We start from the raw sequence: 26,752 nt of genomic DNA on the forward strand, positions 1-26,752 counted from the left end.
GCGTTAAGTGACTTAACCTCTCTGATCCTCAGTTGGCTTTTGTTCCCCTAAGCCTGCGGACTGTGCCCCTCCCCTGAGGAGGCGGAGTTCCAACCCCATATCTCTGGCTCCGCCCCCCACCCTGAGTTCCGGCCCCGTCGGGCGGAGCTCGGTCTGAGCACCGACGCCACACCGACCCCTGAGCATCGACCCCGCAGGCGTCCCCGGGACTGGTTCTTCCAGGACGCCGGCGCAGCGGCGCGGTGCCTTCTGGGAGTTGTAGTTCGCGGGAAGCGGCGCGCGGGATGTAGCTGTGCCGGTGCGCAAGCGCAGTCCGCTCGGGCCTGGCGCTCTGGCCCACCCGCGGAGGTCGCCGTGGTCACCTGTGAGGCCTGCTCGTCCGCTCCACCGTGGGACCTGGGGTTACTGGGGTTCGCCTCGGCCGGGTAGGGCCGGAGACTGAGGAGAACCTGACCCAAACCCACCGAGCTCGCGGGGAGCCTCCGAGGCCTTCGAAGGCGGTGCCGGGAGTCGAGGACACTGGTGCGTGGTTTGCGCGAGCGCGAGTGGGTGTGCGCGCGGGTGTCCGTGTCGCTCTGTCGCTGTGTGTTCGTGACTCCAGCGCTGTGTGTATGCGAATCCCGCCCCGCCTGTGCACTTGCCTTTGCACGTGTGTCACTACTGAACTTTGTGTCAGTGCAGGTGTGTGGCCTTGTGCGTGTCCCTGTACATGTGAGTCCCGCCCCGCATGTCCCTGCGTTTGCCCGTGCGCGACTCCACAACTTTGTGCGCATGCAGCTGTGCGTGACTCTCCGTGTGAGTCCGCCCCTCATGCAACGTGTTTGTACCTGTGTGCCTAGGCAGGTGTGAGCCGTGCGTGTGAGTCCGGCCCTTGTGTGTTTGCATGTGGGTGACTACATCAGTTTGTGCCCTTGTGAGTATGTAACTGTGCGTGTGACTCTGCATGTGAGTACGTCCCCCATGTCACCGTGTGTCTGCACATGACTGAGCCTGCCGGCTGTGCCTGTACAGGGGCCGCAGCACGCTTAATTGTGTGTCTGCATTTGGAGACCTGTGCCCATGGGTAACTTTAGGCACATGTGGAATGTGTTCTCCTAGGTGCGAAGTGTGTGATTCTACGTGTGTCTCGGTGTGCAGCTGAATGCAGCGTTTCGATGGGTGTGTCTGCCATCCCGGAGCTGGCCGTTCTGTGTGCCTGAACATGACTGTGCATGTGGAGGTCTATGCAGGCATCACGGGATGTGTTTAGGAGACACTGGGCAACCTTGGGGTCACTGCGTTTCTGCACGTGGGGGAGACCCAGCACACATGACTTTGGGCACGTGTGATGCTCTGCCCACTTATGACATACACTTATGACTGTGCATGTGTCTGTGGTGACACACGCCTCGGCCCCAGAATCTTCCTTCATGGTTCCCATTTCTTTCTCTCACAGATGTGGTCTGGACCCACTGATGCATGGTGGCCAGAGCAGGGGCCACAACTTGAGTGACACACACAGGATCTGATGCTCTGAAGACCACAAGGTGGGTACCACGGCCCTGTGTGGAGGCCTGTCTGGGCCTGACAGCTGCCTGTGGAGACGGTTCTGGAACTGGGCCAGGCCTAGCCCAGCTCCCACCAGCCAAGTTCTCACCGCTGCACACAGACCCTGCTTCATGTGACCCTCACCACTGCCATCCGTAATCCCACCTGCCGGCTGCCTCAGTTGTTCTCCACCCCTCCCCCCACTGCCCTGCCCCTCTGCTTTTCCTCTGTCGCCCCAGCCATGGTCCTGCTCGGGACCCTCGCCCCTGCTGCTCTCACAGCCCAGATCACTCACTCCTTCATTTCTGGATCTAGTCTCTCTTCTCCACAAGGCCTCGCCTCAGGGGATGAAGGTTCCAGGCAAATGGAACGGCCAGTCAGACTCAGCTCCTGAGTGAGGAGCATGCCTGGAATGTTTGAGGAGCAGCAGGGAGGCCTATATTGGAGAGTATGAGCCCAGGGCAGGCAAGGGTGTCGGAGAGGATAAGCCCCGTAGCCAGGTGGCCCAGGCGTGGGCTCTAGCTTTGCCAGTTCTGGGAGCTTTACTGAGGAGCAGGTGAGCTAGTTCGTGGCAAGAGCTTAAAGAAGGCTTGGGGCGCCTGGGTGGCTCAGTCGGTTGGGCGGCCGACTTCGGCTCAGGTCACGATCTCACGGTCCGTGAGTTCGAGCCCCACGTCGGGCTCTGGGCTGATGGCTCAGAGCCTGGAGCCTGCTTCCGATTCTGTGTCTCCCTCTCTCTCTGGGAGCCCTCTCTCTGTGTCTCCCTCTCTCTCTGGAGCCTGCTTCCGATTCTGTGTCTCCCTCTCTCTCTCTCCCCTCCCCCATTCATGCTCTGTCTCTCTCTGTCTCAAAAATAAACGTTAAAAAAAATTTTTTTTTAAAGAAGAAGGCTGGGCATACGGCTCTGTGCTCAGCGGAGGCTGGTTGTTACCGCTGTAACAGTACTCCCGAGTCGGTGTCAGAGGGGCCAAGACCAGCACCTCTCAGACATTCCCATGCCCACGAATCACGTGGGGCTCCCATAAAAAGCAGATTTTGAGTCGCTAGGCCTGCAGAGGGGCCTAAGCTCTGAGTCTGTCACCAGCAGTGCCGCTGGGCCCCAGGGCCAGGGTGTAGCAATGAACCTTTGCCACGTGTTCATAATCCCTAAAACGTAGATGGCTGTGTTTGCCTGTTTTTCAGCCTAAATAACATCCTACCTGATACAGCCTGTGCATCTTAACTGTTTGCCAACACTGTATTTGAGGTTCTGAGCCGTTGGGCAGCTGGCGGTCACTCATGTTTATGCCGTGCGATACTCCGCTGTATAAATATACGCCTGTTCGTTCCCTTGTTAATGGACAGTGGGACTGTTTTCTAGCATTTGGCTGTTACACACAACCTTGGACGGGCTTCCTGGTACACGTGTGCATGTTTCTCTTGCTTATGTTCCAGAAAATGTAAATTACTGGGGGACTGGGGACATGTGTCTCCAGCTTTCCTAGAAAATGCCAGTGGTTTTTCCAGTGCACGCTCCTACCGGCAGTATATTATGCATAGAGTTTGGGAGCTAGCTGTTCCTTTGTGTACGATTTTTCTCCAGAAAAGAAAAAACCCTCAGCTCAGAGACCCATGACAAAGTACTGCAGACTGGGTGTCTTCAACAGAAATTCATTTCCTCATAGTTCTGGAGGCTGGGAGTCTAGGATTAGGGCATCAGCCTGGCCTGGGTTCTGGTGAGAACCGTCTTCCTGGCTTGCAAATAATCTCCTCCTCACTCTGTCCCCACATGGTGGAGAGAGGGAGCTCTGGTCTCTTCCTCTTATGAGGACACCAATCTCATGGTGGAGGCGGGCATTTAACCTCATTATCTCCCAAAGGCCCAACCTCCAGACATTATCATGTTAGGGCTCTGATCTATGAATTTGGAGGGGACATGATTTGGTCCAGAGCACCAAGTTGCAAGGCTATATTTAAGAGCTGTCAGGTTCATGTTTTTGCAAAGATCTTTTAAAATTGTTTGCAGGGGCGCCTGGGTGGCTCAGGGGGTTAAGCCTCGGACTCTTGATTTCAGTTCAGGTCATGATCTCACAGTTCGTGAGTTCAAGCCCCATGTCAGGCTCTGTGCTGACCATTTGGAGCCTGCTTGGGATTCTCTCTTTCTCTCTCTGCCCCTCCTGCTTGCGCTCGCTCTCAAAATAAATAAACTTAAAAAAAAATTTTTTTTTTAATACAATTGCTTTCAGTTAAGTCTGTGATCTTCAGTCAGGGGACACTTGGAAATGTCCAGAGACATTTCTGGTGGTCACAACTTGGGGCAGTGCTACTGGCATCCAGTGGGTAGAGGCCAGGGATGCTGCTAAGTACCCTCCAGTGCATAGGACAGCACCCCCAACAAACCATCAGCAGTGTGGAGGCTGAGACCCTGCACTAAGCCTTGTCCAACCCATCTGGTTGGTTTTTCTCCTCTTTTCCTTCAGATCCAGGGACAAAGGTGTGAAAACAAGGCAGTGGCTCAGAAAGCAGCGATGGAAGGACTCTCGAGCGTGGCCACCCCCCAGGGCCCCGAGGTGGGGGAATCCCGGGAACAAGAGGGTCGGTTCAAGGACCGGCAGGAGAACCAGAAAAGCTGTTTGAAGCAAGAGGCCACGGCCCCCGGGGAAGAGCCCGCCAGGGACGGTGTGCAGGAGCGGGGCGAGCTCGGCGGGGTGCCGGGAACCGGCCGGAGTCCTCCCCTGCCCCAAGCCGGCGGCCGGCCCCAGAGGCGCGGCGCGCCCAGGAAGAACCCGAAGCAGAAGAGGGCGGGCTCCGGCGAGGAGGAGCGAGGAGGCGGCGGCCCCCGGAAGCCGTGGACGTGCGGGGACTGCGGCAAGGCCTTCAGCTACTGCTCGGCCTTCACCCTGCACCAGAGAACCCACACCGGCGAGAGGCCGTTCGCGTGCGCCGACTGCGGCAAGGCCTTCAGCCAGAGTGTCCACCTGACGCTCCACCGGCGCACGCACACGGGCGAGCGCCGTACGCGTGCCCCGAGTGCGGCAAGGCCTTCAGCCAGGGCTCCTACCTGGCGTCGCACTGGCGCACGCACACGGGCGAGCGGCCGCACCGCTGCGCAGACTGCGGCAAGGCCTTCGCGCGCCCCACGCACCTGGCGCAGCACCGGCGCGTGCACACGGGCGAGCGGCCGTACGCGTGTGGCCAGTGCGCCAAGGCCTTCCGCAACCGCTCGTCCCTGCTGGAGCACCAGCGCGTGCACACGGGCGAGAAGCCGTACGCGTGCGCGCGCTGCCAGAAGGCCTTCCGCTTCTCCTCGGCGCTCATCCGCCACCGGCGCACGCACACGGCCGAGCGGCCGTACGCCTGCGGCCAGTGCGCCAAGGCCTTCACGCAGCTCGCGCACCTGGCGCAGCACCGGCGCGTGCACACGGGCGAGAAGCCGTACGCGTGCCCCGAGTGCGGCGCGCCCTTCAGCCAGAGCGCCTCGCTGGCCGAGCACCGGCGCATCCACACGGGCGAGAAGCCGTACGCGTGCGCGCAGTGCGGCAAGGCCTTCACGCAGGTGTCGCACCTGGCGCAGCACCGCCGCGTGCACACGGGTGAGCGGCCGTACGCGTGCGCCGACTGCGGCCGCGCCTTCAGCAACCGCTCGCACCTGGCGCAGCACCGCCTCGTGCATACGGGCGCGCGGCCCTATCGGTGCCCGGAGTGCGGGGCGGCCTTCGGGCACGTGTCGTCCCTCCTCGAGCACCAGAAGATCCACACGGGCGAGAAGCCCTACCGCTGCGGGGACTGCGGCAAGGCCTTCAGCCAGGGCTCGTCGCTGACGCTGCACCGTCGCACGCACACGGGCGAGCGGCCCTACGCGTGCCCCGAGTGCGGCAAGGCCTTCAGCAACCGCTCCTACCTGATCCAGCACCACATCGTGCACACGGGCGAGAAGCCCTACGAGTGCGGCGGCTGCGGCAAGGCCTTCAGCTTCTCCTCCGCGCTCATTCGGCACCAGCGGACGCACGCCGACGGGAGGCCCTGTCCGCGCGCCCGTTGCGGCCACCCCGCCACCCCGCTGCCGCACCCGACGGGGCCCCCGGGCTCCCCCCGGGAGGAGGAGCCAGGCGGCGGCAGCGACCCCAAACAGAGTGCCACAGACCGGCAGAAGGACGAGCTGATGCCTAACGGGGACCTCTGACCCGGCACCGCGCCCGGCACTGTTCCACCCCGCTTCCGACCGCTCGGCACCAAGGGGAGGCACCTTCTCCTCCCCGACTCGTCCGTGAGAAAACCGAGGCTCAGGGAGGCCCGGGGACTTGCCCAAGGTCACACAGGGAGGAGGTCACAGGGCCGGGACTGGACTCCGCATCTGCCGGACTGCCCCTCCCCCCAACACACACATTCTGCCTCCTGGTTCGGAACTATAAATGCGACCCACGAAAGTAGACCCAAAGAAGTGTCTGTGCGTCTCTAGCTAGCCTTTGAATGGTCGAAGATTTGATGATCACGTAGGCATTTGTTCAATAAATTTAATTGGATAAAAGGCTCGGCTCCTTTCAAGTTGGCATATTGACTAAGGAAGCGGGGTCTGAAGAAGTATGGATCCTAGGACTGAAACAGTGGTTCCAAAATTAGAACGAGCCAGAGACATCCAGAGAAGGAAAAGCTCTAGAAGAGACTTGCCTCTCCCCTGACCTGCAAAGGGTGAGTTTCAGAGTGCACCCCAGCCTTTTTTAGGATGAGGAAACACTTTCCCCTGCTCCAGCCTTGTGCCCCCCACCCACCCACCATCAAAATCCTGACTTTAATGGTTGTGTCCGTTAGCTGTTGCTGTGTAACGAAGCATCCAGACCTCAGTTGTCCATCTAATATATTTCCCATGGTGGGGGTTTCTGTTGGCCTGGACTAGGCCCAGTTGATCTTGGCTAGATTCAGTGGCGCATCTGTGGTCAGCTGAGGGTTGGATGGAGGTGGCTGTTCAGGACGGCTCAGCTGGGCCATCTCTGCTGCCTTCCTCAAGACTCTAAGGGTGTGCACTCAGGACAGTAGCAGGGATTTGGAGAGAGTGGGCACACAAGCAGAGTTTCAAGCCCCTGATTATGTCAAGTTTGTGTGTAGACCCACTAGCCAAAGCAAGAGTTATAGCCAGGCCCATGGGTAGTGTACAACCATGTGGTTAGAAGTGTGAAATGTGAGAATGATTAACGCAGTCACCTATCACCGTGAAATAAGTTATAGTCCTACAGCATGGTCTTTAGGAAATTTTGTTATGGACAACATTTGTTCGGTCCACAGTTAACAAAGTGAAAAAAAATCTTAGCCCTGTCTTCCTCCATCCCCCCTACCCACCAAGTTCCCCTCCCTAGAGGCAACCATTCTTGAGTTTCTTGGTATCTTTCCAACATAATCTATGCATATATAGCAAATAATATGGGTATTTGCTTATATGTATAAACATGCTATAAAGACGTACAGTATACCTTTCTACACAGATAGTAGCATACAACCCACAGCTTCTGTCCTTTTATTTATTTTATATTTGGAAGCACCGGATGTTATCATTTCACAAAGTTTGGGTGTAAGATTTCTTAGGTAGAGAATCACGTATGTTTGTTTTGATCTCACTGATTTTTTCAGGTCCAGGAAAAAAAAATGACAAAAATATTTTTCAGTTACGAATGCCTTTTTTACAAGGTTGACCAACAAATGGTCCTGTGTCATGGAACAACATAACTGAACATATCATAACAACATAACATAATCCCCCCTGCATAAAAAGGAACCCCCTACATAAAGAATTTTTATGAGATTTTTTCAATTATACAAAATGTACAATATATCCCCACATGCCCATCCACGTTGACTGCCTTAAAAAACAAAGAATTTTGGGGTGCCTGGGTGGCTCAGTCGGTTAAATGTCCAACTCTTGATTTTGGCTCAGGGTATGATCTCACAGTTCATGAGTTCGAGCCCCACATAGGGCTCTGTGATGACCGTGCAGAGCCTGCTTGGGATTCTCTCCCTCTGTTTCCCTTTCTGCTCCTCCCTCTCTCTCAAAACCAGAAAAGAAAAGAAACAATTTTAATAGAATAGGAACGCAATACCTAAAAGTGCTTTTATAACAAAATTTACCATATTTTATGATATATATTTGTTTTTAAAATAGTTTCATGAAAATGCCTATTTTTTTTTCCTGGTCTATTTTAAAGTAAATTACCGACAGGATCTCACTGCTAAATACCTTAGGCTGCATCTCTTAACAACAACAAAAGTACCTTCTATACAACCACAGTATCATTCACACCCAGTGAAACATTAATTTCTTGCTATCATCCAGTGTCCAGTCCATATTCAGATTTCCTTGGGCCCTGAAAAGGTGATGTAAATTATCAGAAAATAACGCCAAGCCCTGAAAATACCTCAAACGTAAATGATCTTTAATGTGTATAACTAAGGAGGAGAGAAATTAAAACAGCCACACGGACGTGTAAAGAGACATCTGTCTCCCTGCCCACCAGCTTCCTCAGCTCTTAGTCCTAGCAAGGAAGCTGGTGAGGGGCCTCGGAGGAGATGCGTGCCTTTCCTTTCGCTCTGGCGTTACCTGCACAGGCCTTGGCAGCAGTAGGTCCTCAGGGAATCTCATGTGAATAAATAAATGAGTGACAAATCCCTGGCCTGCCCTGCAGGGTCAAGACTTCTGGTGTTTGCGCTTCCTCTGTGCTGCAGACATCACTCAGGCCCCAGCATAGAGTAGGTACTCATGAAAGACTGGGTGACTAGTTGTACATCCCAGCATCAGCCCTGGCATCATTCAGGGTCAGAGGCCACACATTCGGTGCCCCCCTGTCTCCCAGGCATTAGCCAGCTCAAGCACCAGCACACAGTGGGTCTTCCGGAGATCTAAATTAATAGGCCAGGTAAATTAATGAATAAGTAAACATCCTCAGCACCAGTCCTGGATCAGAGAACATGCATACTGGTTCCTTCCTGTGACCCCAACTTTGCCTAGCCCAAGCCTTAGCACACAGTAGGTCCTTAAGTAGCTCCAGATAGCTGAATAGTTACACATCGCAGCATCAGGCCAGGAGTTATTCACGGTCAGGAGGGACGACACAGTCGGTTCATGGCTATGCCCCAGACATCTCCTACCTCAGGCCTCAGCGCACAGTAGGTCCTCAGGAAATACTGAGTGACTGAATGAATGGTTGACCATGTCCAGCTGCAACCCTAGAGCCATTCAGGGTCTTGCATGGACTGCACGGTCTGGCTCCTCCTTCTGACCTTCGCCCAGCCCAGGCGCTAGGCACACAGTAGGCCCTCAGGCAGTGCTGCGTGAAGGGATGAATGTGGAATGGGAGCCCAGTTTACAGACATAAGCCTGAGTTCAGTCACCCCAAAGACCGAGGGAAACTGCTCCTCCGCAACGCCAAGGCTGCGGATGCCCCGGCTCTGCGGGGGGAGAGGGGGGAGGGTGCGGGCGAGGTGTGGGCGGGGTCGGCGTCCCGCCTTTGAGCCCTTCTGCCAAGACTTCAACGAGAGCCGGCTAGGTGCAGTGCGCAGGCGCCTGGCGTAACGCCGCGAGCTGGCCCCGCCCGCGGGAGGTTGGTGGGCTGTGCTGCGGGGCCGACGCAGGAGGGTGGACGCAGGAGGGTGGGCGCGGGCGCGACGAGAGTCGTAGCCGGGAGGACGGGCGCGTCCGCGGTCCCTCCTGTTGCAGTGAGAGTGGCGCGCGCGAGCGGTGCCCTGAGTCCACAGCCGTGAAGGAGCTGAGCCCCGGAAGGGGGAGCTGCCGAAAATACCTGTTCAGAGCTTTCGGAATTACTGGTAAGGAAGAGGGAAGGGAGTTGGCATTCGGGAACACGGCAGCGCAGTCAGCCAGCCAGCCCGCCAGCCCCAAGCCGCTCCCACGGCTCCCGCAAGCCACGGGCGTGCCAGTGTTTGCCTTAGCGGTTTAGATTTGCCATAGTTGCCAACTTACCTGACATCCTCCGTCCCCCACTATGTTCCCCAGATACTGTATGCAGATGCTACCCTGGGGCCAGCGTGTCCTGTTCCAGGGGAGAACCCAGCAGCTTCAAGCGCATAGGGGAGGGGGTCGGAAGGGACCGGGGTCCCACAGGCTGGCGTGCAGGGAATTCCTGAGAAATGCAGGCTGAACTCTGCAGCCCCCCTCCCCCACTCAACCTTCCCAGAACTCAGTTCCTCCAGGGAGACCCGGCAGAGGAGGTGGACAGAGCAGAACCTCAATTAACCATCAATTAACCATCAGTTAACCTGTAATTGTCAGGTGGTGATACAGGCGCTGAAGACCAGGAGAATCACCTGCGGAGGTAAGTGTTATTTGGGGACGGTGGGGGAAGATGTGGGAGCCGAGCACTGCAGGTGAGGGAGCCACGTGAGCGTCTGGGGGAAGAGCATTACAGGCAGAGGTCCATTCCACAGTCCGTGCCAAGGTCCCGAGGCAGGCACGTGGCAGGCACGTGATGGGCTTGTTCAAACAGCAAAGGCCGCGCGCCTGGAATGGAGGGTGCGAGCGCGAGCCCTTACTGCAGGGATGGACGGCCACTGTGAGGACTTTGGCTTTTACCTGCTGAAGTGGGTGGATTGTGAATGGTCTTAATTATGGTGTCATGGGATGTATCTGGCTGTCGAATGGAGAAGAGACCATCAGGGGTGCGAGTCGATATTTCTGTCATCAATGAAATGTGGTTCCTGGCACGTGATAGAACCCAAATGAAGGGCCATTGCTTTTATGGTTTATATTATCATGACTGTTTGCAATATCCCACAAATTTAAGGCACGTGGCACGGTCTGAGCGAATCTCAGCCCACAGCCCCCACAGCAGCCCCCCCCCCCCCCCCCCCCCCCCCCCCCCCCGTTCGGGACATCTGGCACGGTCCCCGCAGGCATCTCCCGGTTTCTACCTTTGTCCTGCTGCAGTCCATTATGCTCTGCCCACTCCTGGGACAGCTAGTTCCTGCCTCCAGCTGCTGTTCTCTCCCTTATTTCAAGATTCCAGTTCCTGTGGCAGGGAAGGGCTGGGAGGTGAGGGTGTGAGGAGAATCTATCTCATGTCCCCCACTTTGCCACGTAGAACAGGGTGGTGGTGGTAGCCATCCTCCCAGCCGAGTGGAGAAAAAGAAGGTCACCCCTGCAAGGGAGTGGAACTCTGAGGTCAGTGGAGAGGAAAAGTCCCAGTGATATTTTTAGGCCCCGGGAACCAGCTATAAATTGAGCCAATTTCATCCCAGGCTTTGGTGTAACATGAATCAGTAATTGATCATTAACAAACTTAAGCTCCTTTGAATCGGCTGCTGTTACTTGCAACTGATAAATCGTAATGAATGTAACAGCTGAGGCTTGTGTCTGTTTGAAGGGACGATTGTTGCTTGTTTTTTGATGCAGGCAGCTGGAGGGAACTATGGGGAGACAGAATCCCATACTTATACCTGCCCAGATTTTTTTTTGGCAAACCTGGAGAGGCCATTGGAAATCCTATCAAAACGACATGAAGGGTCTAAATACACACACGTGTGCACACACACACAAATTTAAAAAACAGGATGGAAATACCAACCACTAATAGACAAAGTAAAATTTAAGCCTCGGGATTAAATTGGTTTATAGACAATCATTTTATATTTCACAAAGGATTCAGAATCAGGTTTAAACTAGTGTTTATTGCATGGCTACTATTGCCCGGCATTGTGCTTGGTGGTGTACGTATACCCTTTAATTGGCAAAGACATAACAGTGCTGTACCTCATATGCATCAAATTACGTAGTGACTGAACACATAAAGCAAAGTTTATACAAAATATATTGACAAACATAGTCATACTAACAGATTTTCACATAACCTTATTGGTTTTTGACAGATAAGGTGAGCCAAAATTAACACATGAACCTACGCAATATCATTGATAAGACTGAATTCATTAACAGACATGTAGAATTCTGAATTCTACAGACTGAAAATACACATTCGTCTTAAATGTCCGTGAAACATGTACAAACACTGGACACGTTGTAGGCCACAATAAGAGCTTTTAAAAAGCTTTTGAAAGCATATATATTAGAGGCCACATTCTTTGTTCACAGTGCAGTAAATCAGTAAAACTATTTTTAAATAAACCTGATCAGAGTTTCAAAGCACTCTTTATAAACACTACAATATAACATTTAGACAACAACAAACAGGAACACAAATTATCAAATTAAAATGTGGCCAAGGCTATAATCAGAAGTATATTTATTATTAAGTATACTATTTTGGCAAATAATTTTGTAAAAAAAGATTATAAATGAATTATTCAACATAAAAACAGACAAGGTATAGAAATAAAAAATGAGCCTAATACATATTAATGAAAAACAAATTACAAACTAGAGAAATATGGATATACATGAATTCTAATGCTGGTTCTTTGGAAAAGCAATAGTAAACTGGATAAAACTTTGACAAAACTAATGGGTAAACCCACAAGCAGAAGTTGAAAGGAAAAAAGGAGATAGAACAAAATAAAGAGAAGATTTTCATTTAATTATAGAATGGTATTCATAATCTGAAAAGTTCAATGAAATGGAGAATTTTCTAAGCATAAAAAACACTATAAATCATCAAAATTAATGAAATATAATAAACTGGTAACATGAGAAGAAACTGAGAAAGCCGCCCAAGAATTCAGCTGAAACTTCCTCTCCATACCTCCAGGCCCTGATTGCCTTACTGGTGAATTTCTTCAAAATGTCAAGGAAGTGATACTTAAGTTACAGAAACTATTCTAAAGCAATAAAGGTTATGTCCTTCAATGATGCAAGCCTAGCCATGTTACCAAAACTTGACAAAGATAGCACCAATCTTACATGTGAAGATAGAGTGAAGAATCATACATAAAATATCAAGAAATAAGATTCAATATCTGAAAAGACTAGTGTACCACAACCCTAAGAATACAAAGAGGATTTCATATTAAGAAATCTACCAGATTTCATCAATCCTAAATTGCACATTTTTTCATCGTCTCTGAAGTCTGGATACATCTTCCAGCTGGTAGCATCTTACAATTAAGCATGTTTTTTCTTTCTCAGTGGTATATAAAGCAATATGTGTTTTACAATCAGTGATGTCTTAAGTTCAATGAAATAATGTAAAACCTCATAACAAAAGGGTAAATACAAAAAAAAATCATCTTGATGGATGTTTAAAAGGCATTTGCTAATATTCAATACTATTCCTGATTTTTAACTATTTCCTTAAGAAGCAGGCCATTTATTTCAAAACAATAGCCACCATTATAGTTAAATGTGAAACATCATAGGCATCCCTGTTAAAACCAGGAACAAAAACAGGACACACACTACCAAGACTATGGTCGTTTGTTGTGGAGCTTTTGACCACTCCACAAAGCCCTGAAACAGAAGAAAAAAAAAAGTATAAATATTAGAAATGGAGGGGCCACCATTGTTTCTTGCAGGAAAATGTGATTGCATGATTGGGAATGAAATGATATATCAACTGAAAAGCTGAATTCACAACTGTACAATGAAGTGACCAGATATAACATAAATATACAAAAATAAGTAATACACCTATGCTGTATCACAGGAAAGATCAGAATACATGTGATGAAAAATTTCAAGATGACGTATACAGTTTCACAGTGTTAAATATCATCTATACACCAGTGACCTCAACTGTGTGTGTGTATGACCCAACCCGTCTCCTAAATTCCTAACTTATAAATCTCACCATCTGCTTGCCATCTCCACTTGGATATCTTTTTTTTTTTTTTTTAATATTTATTTCTTTTGGGGAGAGTGCAAGCAGGGGAGAGTCAGAAAGAAGGGGACAGGATCCAAAGCGGGCTCTGTGCTGACAGCAGTGAGCCCACTGTAGGGCTTGAAGTCACAAACTGTGAGATCATGACCTGAGCCAAAATCAGATGCTCAATTGACTGAGCGACCCAGGTGCCCCTCCACTCAGATATCTAATGGACATCTTAAACTTTACATATCCCAAATACCCTAATATCCCTCCTCCAACTAAAAAGAAAAAAATCTCATGCAGTTTTCCTCATATCTCTCCTTCCGGCCCCTCCAGGCCTCTAACTGTGGCCTTCTTGATGCTTCTTTCTTTGTCACCACACACATTTGAGCCATCAACAAATGCTGTTGGCTTTACCTTCAAAATAAATCCAGAAGCTGACTGCTTCCACCCTGGTCACAGCCACCATCACTCTTGATGCTACCCCAACCCCCAATTTCTTCTCCATGGGGCAGCCAGAGTGCTCCTTCCAAAGCTGGAGTCATTCCATGCATTACTCACTCTTCCCCAGCCACTCTTGTCTCCATGCCTTTGCACTTATGGTTTCTTCTTCCTGAAATGCTTTTTCCCCAAGTATCCGTGAGGCTTTCTCTGTCACATCTCCCATCACTCAGTTTTTGTCACTTCCTTAAAAAATGCTTCTCTCATCACTGTGTTCAGAACTGTACACCCCAATACCTTCCCACAGAAAACCACAGAACTACCCTTGCCCAGCTTTTCTTTTGCTCCACTCCCTATAAGGGCAAAGACTTTGGTTTGCTAATGACTGTAGCCCCAGTGCCTGAACAGTGCCGGACACAGAATATGAATTCTGTAAATATCTGTCAAATGAATACATGAATAGAAAGACCTACCATGATGAAGGATGGGAAGACAGAATGGTTAATGGTGACAATTCTTCTTCAAATTAGTGATGGGTTTAGTGCAACCACTATTAAAAATATCAGAGAATGGGGGCGCCTGGGTGGCGCAGTCGGTTAAGCATCCGACTTCAGCCAGGTCACGATCTCGCGGTCCGTGAGTTTGAGCCCCGCGTCGGGCTCTGGGCTGATGGCTCAGAGCCTGGAGCCTGTTTCTGATTCTGTGTCTCCCTCTCTCTCTGCCCCTCCCCCGTTCATGCTCTGTCTCTCTCTGTCCCAAAAATAAATAAACGTTGAAAAAAAATTTAAAAAATAAAAGTAAATAAAAAAATAAAAAATAAAAATATCAGAGAAGTCTGGGGAATGGATATGACATAATGAGTTATCTAGAAAGTGGGGACATGAAAAAAAAAACCTGAAAAAGAAGAGAAACAGCATATACTATGAAATGTTACAACATATTAGAAATCATTGATGGAATTTACATCTCTAATCCTTGGAAAAGGACTAACTCTTCCTCTAGCCTGCTGTCTCCTACTGGATGCCATCACATTTCAAAGCTCCCCTTTACATCCTGGAGAAAATAAACCACAGAAGCAGCTCCCAAGCCTGGCAGAGCATCAGAAAAACTTGGGTGACTTTTTCAAATAACTGGGCTCCACCCTCGGATTTTGTGATTCAGCAGATCTTGGATAGGCCCAGAGAATACGGGTTTTTATGAAGTTCCTCATAACCCATGCTATAGACTAGGAGGACAACTTGACAAATACATATTATTCAGTGGCGGCGGCGACAACCTGATCATTCATCAGTTGAGGAAATGGTCATGACAGAGCATACTACAGAATATTTGGCTGCTGTAAAAAGTAAATTTAAAAAAAACAGTGGCTCCTGGGTGGCTCAGTTAAGCATCCGACTTCAGCACAGGTCATGATTTCACAGCTCCTGAGTTCGAGCTCCATGTCGGGCTGTGTGCTGACAGCTCAGAGCCTGGAGCGTGGAGCCTGCTTCAGATGCTGTGTCTCCCTCTCTCTGTCCCCCCCCCCTCAAAAATAAACAAACATTAAAAAGTAAAATACAAAAGAACAAAGGACATCAATATGTATCCATATGGAAAGCTATTATATTATGAAAATACCAAATGGTAGGGTAAGCATTTTGCTATAATCTTTTTTGGGTTTTAAGAAATGTATGTGATTTCCTGTAGGATTCTATTTACATGAAGTTTAACCATAGGCAAAACTAATCTATATGAGGCAAAATCGGAAATGTGGTTGCCTCAGGGTGGGGGACAGAGATCAGAAAAGAAGATGAGGGTATCTTCTAAGATAATGGCAGTGCTCATTGGGATGTTACATGGGCATATATATGTGTGCACACTCCCTCATCTGTGCATTTTGTTGGAAATACGACAGTTTTTTTAAGCAGAGTACAAAGTTAAGAAAACGTAAGTACAGGTCATCTGAAGTGTAAAAATTTTACACAGACACACACACACACACCATACTACTGCTAATAGACCCACCAGTGCCTCACCTGGTTCTCTCTTGTTTCTCTTCCAGCTGCTGTGCATATGGGCTGCTAACTTTCTGGTTTATCACTTAGGTTTATGATTGCCCCCTTCTTAGAAATGCCCTTTGCTAATGGGATCCACCTCCCTAGAGAATTACACAGGCGGTTACGCTCACCCCCAACAGTCGTGCACCCAGGGATAGAGTATAACAGACTCCCCACTGGCTCAGGGGAGAACAAGGACTGTTGATGCTCCAGAGTTCCTTGTGGGACCAGGCCCAGGCTGGACCCCCAATCAAACCCAGCTTCCCCCTGAGAGCACACTCCCTCAATAAATCCCTTGCACAAAAATCCCAATTCAGTCTCAGGTTTTTTTTTAAATGTTTATTTTTGACAGAGCATGAGCGAGAAAGGGAGACACAGAATCTGAAGCAGGCTCCAGGCTCTGAGCTGTCAGCACAGAGCCCGACGCGGGGCTCAAACTCACAGACCGCGAGATCATAACCTGGACCAAACAAAGTTGGACGCCCAACCGACAGAGCTACCCAGGTGCCCCTGTATTTATTTATTTTTGAGAGGGGGAGAGAGAGAGAGAGACAGAGTGCAAGCAGGGGAGGAGCAGAGAGAGAGGGAGACACAGAATCCGAAGCAGGCTCCAGGCTCTGAGCTGTCAGCACAGAGCCCGATGTGGGGCTTGAATCCACGAACCATGAGATCATGACCTGAGCCAAAGTTGGACACCTAACCAACTGAGCCACCCAGGTGCCTCCAGTCTCAGCTTCTAAGGGGAAGAATGTCTACTAGGATATATGGCAACTTAAAAAAAACATAAAAACCATTTTGCTGAAGTACAATATGCAAAGAGAAAAGTGCACACATTCTAATGGTACAGCCTGATGAATCCTCGGAAGGTGAGTGGCCCATGTCACCAGCTCCCAGAACAAGAAGCACATCATCCTCTGTGCCCCAAATTCCTCCCCTCTCATACTCCCTCCCTCCTTCACCTAACCCCTCTCAAAGCTAACACTATTTAGACTTCTGATGGTGTAGACAAGTTCTGTCAGTACAGCAACTTTTACCCACTAGGAGTTATTTCTGGGGTTTGGCATTTCTCCCTTAACCTCACACACTTAGATGAGGTTTGCATTTGTGACAAATGCTTGCATTTCACAGGACAGAGTGATGGGACCATTTTCTCCTCCCTACTTTCCTGTGGGGCCTCAGAGGGGGAACTTCTGCCCTCTTGGAAATGTCAGGAAAGTAACTCTTCTCCTTCCTTCCCCTCCTTCACTCACTCCCCCTATGAGAGGTGGAGTGACATCTGATTCGTGGGATGGACACAGGCCCTTATTCCTTATCCCTAGTCTTCCCTTGGGGGAGGACCAAGTCCCAGACAGGTAGAGTACCTTAAAATGGTCAAGAGACATACTGGATGCAAATCCCAGCTCCATCATTTACAAGCTGGGTGACCTAGGGAAAGTTGCTTAACTTCTCTGTGCCTTAGTTTCCCCATATTTAAAACAGGACCATAATAGATCCTATCTCAAGGAACTGTTAAAAGATAAAGGGCGCCTGGGTGGCTCAGTCGGTTAAGCATCTGACTTCAGCTCAGGTCATGATCTCACGGTTCATGAGTTCAAGCCCCACGTCAGGCTCTGTGCTGACAGCTCTGAGCCTGGAGCATCTTCAGATTCTGTGTCTCCCTTTCTCTCTGCCCCTCCCCCGCTCAAGCTCTGTCTTGCTCTCTCAAAAATGAATAAATATTAAAAAATAAAAGATTATCAAATAAATTGAGAAAGCTTCATGGGGAGGGCTGTGGAGCCTGACTACTGTTGTTATTATTATTAATGGTCTGTGGTCCCACAGGAGGGAGACTGTGTCCATGCAGGACCCACAGCCTGCCAATGAGAGGTGCCCCCCAGCATAATGCTCCATCAGTGCAGGTAAATGGGTCATGGCTCGGTGAATGAATGAATGAACAAACGAATGAATGTTATTGCAGAGGCCTCTAGGCACCTCCCCTGCCCTTACAGTGCCCTCTGAGAGTTTCCTTATCTTAAGCGAGAGGGGCCATTCTAACTACCTCACAGGGCCTGGGACTTGATAGCGAGAGATAGTGAAGGTTGGTGAATAAATGAATTAATGAGAAGCACTAAGAATCAAGTCAGGCTCACAACGCAACAAGGTGAATCATTCTCACCCATTTTGTTTCCTGCCTGGAGGTTCCTGACTGCTCCCACACCTATCCCTCCACCACATCCAACCCCCTTCCTTCCACATGGGCTACCAGCGAGACTTCTGTGTATCCGCAAGTCCCTTGAATGGCTCCCCGCTGCCTGTAAGGCTCACCCAACCCCCGTGGCATGGAACCTGGCAGCAAGAGGGCTCCTGTTAAAACCTAAGCTGGAACAGTTCCCGCCTCTGTCCAGAGCTCTCCTATAGCTCTCGCTGCACTCCGAGTAAAAACCAAATATAATTCTTACCATGGTCGACAGACACTACATCATCCATCACCTCTAGGACCTTGTCTCCTCCTACTCTCCCACTCTTCTCCGGCCAACTGACCCCTACTGCTGTTCCGCACACGTGCCGGGCACACTCCAACACCAGGGCCTTTGCACTTGCTGTGCCCCTCGGCCTAGAACCTCTTCCCAGTGGACACCTGCCAGTCTCACTCTCCCACCTCCTTCATGCCTTTACTCCGGTATCTCTCTCTCAGGACTTCCCTGGACACCTTTCCTAAAATGGCAACTCCTACCCCACTCCATACTCTTGAACCCCCTTCCTGCCTTATTTTTCTCGGTAGCACTTATTACCACCCAGCACGATTTGTAATTTAGCCACTCATTTTGCTTATTGTCTGTCTACCTCAGTGACTGTAAGTCCAATGAAGGGAGGTGCCATTTCTATCCGATCCACTGTTGTGCCTCAGTGTCTTGAACACTGCTTGGCACATAGTGTGCTCAAGAAACAGTTGTGGAATGAATGAATGACCTCATTGCAGGCAGATTTTCACCCACATCCCCCACTGCTCTCCCCTCAAGTCCAATACCCCCCCCCCCCGCCCAACTATGCCATGCTACATCATGCCTCTGTGCCTTTGCAAATGCTGTTCCCTCTGCCTGGTCGGAGGAAAATATGTTTCCTTCCCTGCTCTATAAATTCTTACCCCTAAAACCCGAGGTCTGTTGTTTCCCTATCTCCAGAATATTCTAGAATAAGCCTCTAGGCCCACATCGTTAACTTCTTCCTTTGAGCCTTCCACTGTAGCCAGTACTTGTTTCTGCCCTTTCATGGTTTCCTCCCTCCCCTCAGTGTGAGTCCGTAAATCGCTTTCCTGGCTTAAACTAATCTCAGTTGGATTTCTGACAGATGATTGGGAGATGGGACCCTCGTGTTGCTGAGAGTGGTTGTATGATTTTCCTAATGCATAAAATAAATGAATAAATAAAAGAACCATTGTTAATATCTAACATATTGATGTCTTATGTTCCCCAAAGAAAACATTAGGTGTTTCAATGAAGGAACGTGCTTGATAAATCTGCTTGGTTTCACGAATATTATTGGGATTAAAACCCAGGGAGTGGTTAGTGGATGGACGGGTATACGGACGGATGGCTGAGTGGATCGGTGAGTGGACAAGCGGACGGACAGAGATGAACAGACGGATGGGTAGGCATGTGGGTGGGTGAACAGTAACCAAATCCTGACCACGGCCAGCAGGCAGTGGATGGATACAATGGGTCCGTGAATCAATAGATGGGTGGCTGGACAGGTGGGAATGTGAACGGATAGGAGGATCAGTGAGTGGATGGATAAGTGGACAGACAGATGAGGTAGATGAATGGACGGGCGGATGGAGGCATGGGTGGAACGGGCAGATGTATGAGCGGGCAAATGAAAGGTTGGGTGGGTGAATGAGGGGACAGATGAATGAACGGTTTACTTTGAGTTTATGAGTGAAGGTTTTGGGGTATGTGTGGATGGAGCTACACATCACATGGACACCCTCCGTGACATGTCTGACTACCACAGGGATATGTCCTGTTCCCAGGGGGAGGCTTCTTGGGGGCTCACATTCCCCAAACAGACTTTCGGGAGGCAGAGGAATTCTGAGGCAAGGAACTGACGACCCACTGAGATCTGCAGGGCGGGGGTTTGCGAAAGAGGAAGGAACCGTCCAACATACCTGCGAGTCCTCTGACCCGTCATCTACGTCCGCCGAGGTCCACTCCTGGGCCAGCCCGGTCTCTTGAGAGGACAGACCTGAGGGAAGGAGAAAGGAGCCAGGAGTGAGTGACCAGACTGGCTGGGGTGGGCTCTGTTTGCTCGCCCCACCTGGCGTCCTGTCCCTTTTCTCCTGACTTCCCACGGCACGTGGCGCATGCGCACACATTCTGGCCCACGTGGTTCAGGTAGGGCAGAGAGAACAGGAGACCTGAATTCCGGTCCTGTTTCTGTAATTACCTGGAAGATTTCAAGCGGGTCACCTGATGTGATCTGCCACCAGAACTTCTGTTCCTGCACCTGTCAAATGGGTAAAACGGTCCCTTCTCTCCAGGCCTCCCGCAAAACCCAGTGAGGTTTAATCCACGGAATGAAACCAGGATGAAGCAGGCTTCCCCAGCTTCCAGCCCCTGGTGGAGCAAACTCCCCACATGAGGACATCAACGTCCTTCTCACTCCTTAGCTGGTGAGAACTGGGGGTCAGGCCAAAGATCGACATTTTCCAGTGTTCCTGCACCCAGGCCCTGCTAGGAGCTCCCAACCCCCTCCCCACTACCAGGACGGACACCCATAGCATCCACGCCTCTGCCGGGCGGCTGTTCCTCCCCTCTGGGAGAAGGGAGGACCCTGCCCCAGTAGAAGGTCCAGTCCCCGTTCTGCTGCGGGGCTGCCTTTCGGGGGTCCGTGTCTCAGCAAATGGCACCACCCCTTGTCCGACAGCTTGAGCCCAAACCCCAGGCATTATCCTTGGTGTCTCTCTAGTCCACCCCTCCTCACCTCTATCAGCAAGAACTCAACGTTCTCCCTCTGGTCACCATAACCTCCTGGAACACAGCAAGCTTGTCGCCACGGAGGGTCATTGCATGTGTGGCCCTGGCTTCTTATTTCAAAACTTGTTTGTTGTCGGTTTCTCCACTAAAATCTGAGCTCTACTGTGGCCATCTTGTTTGCCGCTAGATCCTGGCACACAGTGGGCATGCTTGTGGTAGATTTTCGTCCCCAAGGGCCTTCAACTTGTTCATTGATCCCCGCATCCACACCCCTGGGCGGTCCCCTCCCTCAGTGATGCTGAACTTGACCAAGTAGCTTATTTTGAGCAACGGCCCCTAAGCAAGTGGGTTGCCAGCACAGCTTAAAAAACTGCTTGTGAATGGAGGCCCTTCCTCTCTCGCCCGCAATCAAGAGAAAACTCTCCTGAGACTGACCCCGAGCTGGCCCGGGCGACTCTCGTGAGAACCAGCCCGGGCTGGCCTGCAGGAAACAAGCAGCCTAAAGTCAGCACCGTCAAGCCAGCCAGACGCCCGGGGTCGACCAGCTGCCTCGCCAGCTCGCTGTGGCCACAGGTGCAGATGCAGGCTGGGGAAGCCAGCCAGCGGTCCCCTGAGCCCACATCATCCTGCTGACCTGCAGAAGCGTGAGCAGAGAAATGACTGTTGCCTTAAGCCACTGAGTTTTGGGGCGACTCGCTCCACAGCAAAAGCTGACGGACCCAAGGTCCATAAACATTTGTTGAATGAATGTTAAGGAATGTTGTGTCTTCCCCACCCCACCGCCAACCTCCCATGGGACCCCCGCCCCTCACCTTTCTCGTCACCATCACAGCCGGTGGCCCCGACCTCCACAGCCACCCAGTCTTTGGTGGGGGTGGCACGTTTCTCCCAGGCCCTGCTCTCCCGAGGCAGCAGCGTCTTGGCCCTCTCGGGCTCCAGCAGCCCCCGAATCTGCTCAGGCCTGAGGCTCTGCATCTTCCCGGGAGGCGGGGCGAGTTCGTCTTTCTCCTCTGGTTCCCGTTGGGTTCCTGGGCACAGGACTCAGAACCTGAGGACCGACAAACATTTAGTCATTCAGCAAACACTTACAGTGTCACCTGTGTGCCAGGCACTATTTCTAGGTGCCAGAGACAGTGCAGTGATGGAAGCAAAGCCCACTGCTCTTGTGGGGCTCACATTCCAGCAGGGGTGGGGGTGGAGAGAGCCAGACAGCGCACCACACGATAGTACGTGCTCCAGAGACCAATGAAGCAAGAAAGGGAATAGCAGTTTCAAGGTGGGGGGCAGAGCGTGGTGCCTAAGTGGCCCAGGGGGTTAAGCCTCTGACCCTTGATTTCAGATCAGGTCATGATCTCAAAGTTCCTGAGATCGAGCCCCATGTAGGGCTCTGCGCTGACATCTCAGAGCCAGCTTGGGATTGTCTCTCTCCCTCTGTCCCTTCCCTGTGCATGTGCGCTCTCTCTCTCTCTCTCTCTCTCAAAATAAATAAACATTTAAAAATAAAATACTCCAGGGGCGCCTGGGTGGCACAGTCGGTTAAGCGTCCGACTTCAGCCAGGTCACGATCTCGCGGTCCGGGAGTTCGAGCCCCGCGTCGGGCTCTGGGCTGATGGCTCAGAGCCTGGAGCCTGTTTCCGATTCTGTGTCTCCCTCTCTCTCTGCCCCTCCCCCGTTCATGCTGTCTCTCTCTGTCCCAAAAATAAATAAACGTTGAAAAAAAAAATACTCCTTAAGATTCCTATTGTATATACTTTGTCAACCCAAAATTCAGAAGGTTGTTTGCAAGAAGCCGCCTGAACTACGTGGTGTAACCCTTTGAGACTCTAATGCTGGTTTACGTTCTTATTCTAGGAAACTGCATGTGTCATCAACCTTGTGTTATATTAACCTACTGAATGCCCTCGTGAATAGTAATTTTCTTTTTATGTTTTATTTATTTTTGAGACAGAGAGAGACAGAGCACAAGCAGGCAGAGGGGCAGAGAGAGAAGGAGACACAGAATCAGAAGCAGACTCCGGGCTCTGAGCTGTCAGCACAGAGCCTGACGCGGGGCTCAAACCCACAAATCATGAGATCATGACCTGAGCCGAAGTTAGACGTTCAACCAGCTGAGCCACCCAGGCGCTCTGAATAGTAATTAAAAATAAAAAAATAAGTTCTCTTGGTGTGGAGGAAAAAAAAAAAGCCTTTCAAAGCATTTTCTTCTTTGATCAGGTTTATACAAATAAAACTTGTTACATCAAATTTTAAAACCACAGGGAATACAGTCTAGATTCAAAGAGATATTAGCATCTCCACAATCAAATGCATATGGGAACCATGTTTGGAGTCAGAATCAAAGACACCTGGTGTGAAAAAAAATTTTTTTAAGACAAGAAAATGGGGCGCCTGGGTGGCACAGTCGGTTAAGCGTCCGACTTCAGCCAGGTCACGATCTCGCGGTCCGGGAGTTTGAGCCCCGCGTCAGGCTCTGGGCTGATGGCTCGGAGCCTGGAGCCTGTTTCCGATTCTGCGTCTCCCTCGCTCTCTGCCCCTCCCCCGTTCATGCTCTCTCTCTGTCACAAAAATAAATAAACGTTGAAAAAAAAATTTTTTAAAAAGACAAGAAAATGGATTATGGACTGGGAGGTCAAGGCATTCTCATTGCTTCCGTTAGGTGTGGACACGGCCTTATGGACAGTTAAGAAAATGTCCATCTTAATTTTTTAGAGATGTTTTTGTAATATGTCAGAGTAAACTGACGTGATGGCTGAGATTTGCTCTAAAATACTTCTAAGGGGCGCCTGGCTGGCTCAGTGGGTAGAGCACCTGACTCTCAATCTCAGGGTCATGAGTTCAAGCCTCACGTTGGGCATTGGGTGTGGAGTCTACTTAAAAGTTGGGATGGGAAGGGAGGGGAGGGGAAGGGAGGGGAAGGGAAGGGAAGGGGAAGGGAGGGGAGGGGAAGGGAAGGGAAGGGGAAGGGAAGGGAGGGGAAGGGGAGGGGAAGGGAAGGGGGAGGGGAAGGGGAGGGGGAGGGGAGGGATGATAAGGTACTTCTGCAGTGAAGTCAAAAGAAGTGGACAACAGGGAGTCAGAACAAACAAATGATGATTTCTCAACCTGGAAAGTGGAAGATGGTGGCTCTCAGACCCATCCTTGTACCCGTGAGTAGATGTGAAATGTTTTCATAACAGAAACCAACATATGCTTGTGGATACACAGACTATGTCCTTCGCTTCAACGTCACTAATCATCACGTAGGTCTTCCTTACGGACAGGGGTGACTCACAGACCCTCGAAACCCAAATTCAAAAAAATTTTTTTTTCAAACGTTTATTTATTTTTTGGGACAGAGAGAGACAGAGCATGAACGGGCAAGGGGCAGAGAGAGAGGGAGACACAGAATCGGAAACAGGCTCCAGGCTCCGAGCCATCAGCCCAGAGCCCGACGCGGGGCTCGAACTCACGGACCGCGAGATCGTGACCTGGCTGAAGTCGGACGCTTAACCGACTGCGCCACCCAGGCGCCCCTCGAAACCCAAATTCAAATGCATTTCCCCAGACACCTGTGCCCTCTCTCCCCCACGTCCTGCACATCCTGCCTTCTGGGTCCCCTGCTCTTGACCAGGGCTCCACCATCCATCTTCCCCGCCACTGTCCACAAGCATCACTGTCCACTTGCCTCCTCACCCACACATCCAAAGGACGGCTAAGCCCACCTGCTCTTGTCTTACAGAATGCTGCCCCTGCTCTGCTCTAGGCCCGTCCAGTCCACTCCACCACTGACCCCACCAATCCTGTTCCCTAACCCCTCACCCCAGTCCATCCCACCAGCTGCACGCACCTCAAGATCTACTCTGGTCACATGGGTGGAGGAAGGTTCCTAACGTGGCCTCAAAGCCTCCACCACCACATTCCCTACACTTCCCCTCCTTCAGAACAGTCCGGGAGGTGGTCTTAGACATACCTGAACAGCACTGAACCCCAAAGAGGCAAGGTTCCCCACCTCTTCAGCACCCTCTTTTATTGCTATTTAAAAATTGAGTTAAAATAGGAGCACCTGGGTGGTTCAGTGGGTTGGGCATCCAATTCTTGATTTTGGCTCAGGTGATGATCTCATGGTCGTGAGTTCGAGCCCCATGTCAGGCTCTGTGCTGACAGCTCACAGCCTAGAGCCTGCTTCCGATTGTGTGTCTCCCTCTCTGTGCCCCTCCCCTGACCACATTAAAAAGAACTCTTTAGACACCGTGTCAGTTTCTTATGGCTGCTGCAGCAAATCACCACAAATTGGGTGGCTTAAGAACGCAAACTTATTATCTTACAGTCCTGCAGCTCAGAAGTCTGAAATGGGTCTCAGTGGGATAAAATCAAGGTGTCTCAGGGCCGTGCTCCTTCTGGAGGCTCTGGGGGAGAATCAGTCTCCTTGCCTTCTCAAGTATCTTAGGCCGCCTGCATTGCTTGGCCCCGTGGCCCCTTCCTCCGTCTTTAAAGCCAGCACTGGCCATTTGAGCGTTTTTCATACTGCGTGTGAGACTCTCCCTCACCTCCCTCTTCCACTTTTAAGGGTCCTTATGATTGCACTACCCCCACACAAATAATCCAGGATCATGCCCCCATCCCAAATCTCAGTTGACTAGCAACCTTAATGTCATCTGCAGCCTTAATCTTCCCTCACCCTGTAACCAACGTATTCACACCATCTGGGGGTGAGGGCGTGGACATCTTTCTGCCCAGCACAGGTGTCAAATAAAAATGCTAGAAGGGAAAAAAAAAAGGGGGGGGGGATTTAAAGGATAAAGAGTAGGTGAAAGCTGGGTGAATGCCAGGGTGTTGCTGGAGGAGAGAAGAGTCGCAAAGGTAGGAAAAGAATGCATGACACTAATAAGACAGTCACTGCTGCTAGCAGGGCAAGGCACGGGCGTGGCGGCGTGCGGTGAATTTCGGCTCTGCCACACATTAGCGGTGTGACCTTAGGCAGGTCACTTAAGATTCCCCACATTCTGGGGCGCCTGGGTGACTCAGTCAGTTAAGGGTCCGACTCTTGATTTCGGCTCAGGGCGCGATCTCCCAGTTCGTGGGTTCGAACCCCAAGTCGGGCTCTGCACCGACAGTGCGGAGCCTACTTGGGATTCTCTCCCTCCCTCTCCCCCTCCTCTTCACCCCCCCCCCAAATAAGCAAACTTGAAAAAAATTCTCCCCATTTCAATGTGCTCATCTGTCAAATGGGGGTGTGTATAGTGGCATCAGCTATCTCACAGACTTGTGGTGCGTTTTCTTCTGAAACCGAAGGAGATGAATGCCCAGGAGTGCCTGATGAGTGGGGGAACCAATTGGTTCTCCCTCTGCGTGACTTGTCCTTGCCCTTCTGTGTCGGCTTCTAGAAACTGTGCCCACACCTCAAGGCTCAGCCGAGACATCACTTCCTGTGGGACCCTGTTAACACCTCCCACCCACGAGTGCTGGAATGGAAATGACTTTTTCAAAGCATTTCTCAGCCAGAACTTTGTGCAAGGCCTGTACTGGGCACCTGAGGATGCACCGGACACCTTCAGTAGCTCCCATTCTCCCGCGGGAGAAGGAGAAGTGAGCAGAGAGGAGCAAGGAGAGCAGCAGACCCGGTGCTGCAGCAGAGGGGAACCCCGGGGGTAAGGCTCCACCTCCAGGAGTTTGGCGTCAAACACAAATGGGATGGATCCAGAAAGCTAAATAAAGGGTCCCTCCCCACCCACACCTCCCGCTTTTACTTTCACTGTTTGAAAGTGAAAATTAACTATGAGGCCAGAGAAACACTTCTCTGTTGTAAGGGAAACAGGGGCAAATGCCAACATGAGCAGTGCATGATATGCGCAGAGGTGATAGGGAGTAGTGGGGACTGTGGCAAAGGAGACTGTGTCTAGGAAGCAGCCTCATTCGGCCCTACCCATATCTGCAGAGTGAAAATGTGGGCCCAGTGTCTCCTAGCTTCTGATTTCTCAAGAGAACACTGGAAGTCTATAGGTTCAGATGACATCTCCCACATTTTAAAATGCCAATACTTTCAAACGTTTAAAAGGAAGACACCAGGCCAGTGAGCCAAAGAGCA

At 50.9% G+C, this 26,752-nt stretch overlaps 2 protein-coding genes, 2 long non-coding RNA genes and 1 other non-coding gene across 8 annotated transcripts in view; 4 read left to right on the forward strand and 1 right to left on the reverse strand.

The window, feature by feature from the left end:
• The first annotated feature begins 153 nt into the window (after positions 1-153).
• ZNF835 (zinc finger protein 835) lies at positions 154-6,034 on the forward strand. The gene is given in 4 exon segments (XM_043600077.1): positions 154-522; positions 1,436-1,526; positions 3,987-4,515; positions 4,518-6,034. Coding segments are annotated over 2 exon segments (1,653 nt in total). The 5' UTR covers positions 154-522; positions 1,436-1,526; positions 3,987-4,034; the 3' UTR covers positions 5,690-6,034.
• Positions 6,035-7,512: 1,478 nt separating this feature from the next.
• Positions 7,513-16,137, forward strand: LOC122494723. The gene is made up of 3 exons (XR_006300263.1): positions 7,513-9,315; positions 9,779-9,821; positions 16,089-16,137. It is a non-coding gene; the product is annotated as an uncharacterized LOC122494723 (long non-coding RNA).
• Positions 11,153-26,752, reverse strand: part of SMIM17 (small integral membrane protein 17) — a 38,342-nt gene continuing 22,742 nt past the window's right edge. For 3 of the 4 annotated variants that reach the window (XM_043600103.1, XM_043600102.1, XM_043600104.1), the window contains 2 exons: positions 21,501-21,736; positions 18,761-19,957 (listed from right to left, as the gene is read on the reverse strand). In XM_043600103.1, the coding sequence (XP_043456038.1) occupies positions 19,161-19,957; positions 21,501-21,663 (960 nt within the window). In that variant the 5' untranslated portion in view covers positions 21,664-21,736 and the 3' untranslated portion in view covers positions 18,761-19,160. Of the gene's footprint in view, positions 12,905-18,760; positions 19,958-21,500; positions 21,737-26,752 lie in introns of those variants that run through there. The other variant, XM_043600105.1, reaches the window with a different exon arrangement.
• LOC122494725 lies at positions 17,397-20,850 on the forward strand. The gene is made up of 3 exons (XR_006300265.1): positions 17,397-17,634; positions 19,746-19,983; positions 20,253-20,850. It is a non-coding gene; the product is annotated as an uncharacterized LOC122494725 (long non-coding RNA).
• On the forward strand, positions 23,470-23,542 carry TRNAE-CUC. The gene has a single exon. It is a non-coding gene; the product is annotated as a tRNA-Glu (tRNA).

Source organism: Prionailurus bengalensis, chromosome E2 (genome assembly GCF_016509475.1).
Source record: "Prionailurus bengalensis isolate Pbe53 chromosome E2, Fcat_Pben_1.1_paternal_pri, whole genome shotgun sequence".
Classification (NCBI taxonomy): Eukaryota; Metazoa; Chordata; class Mammalia; order Carnivora; family Felidae; genus Prionailurus; species Prionailurus bengalensis.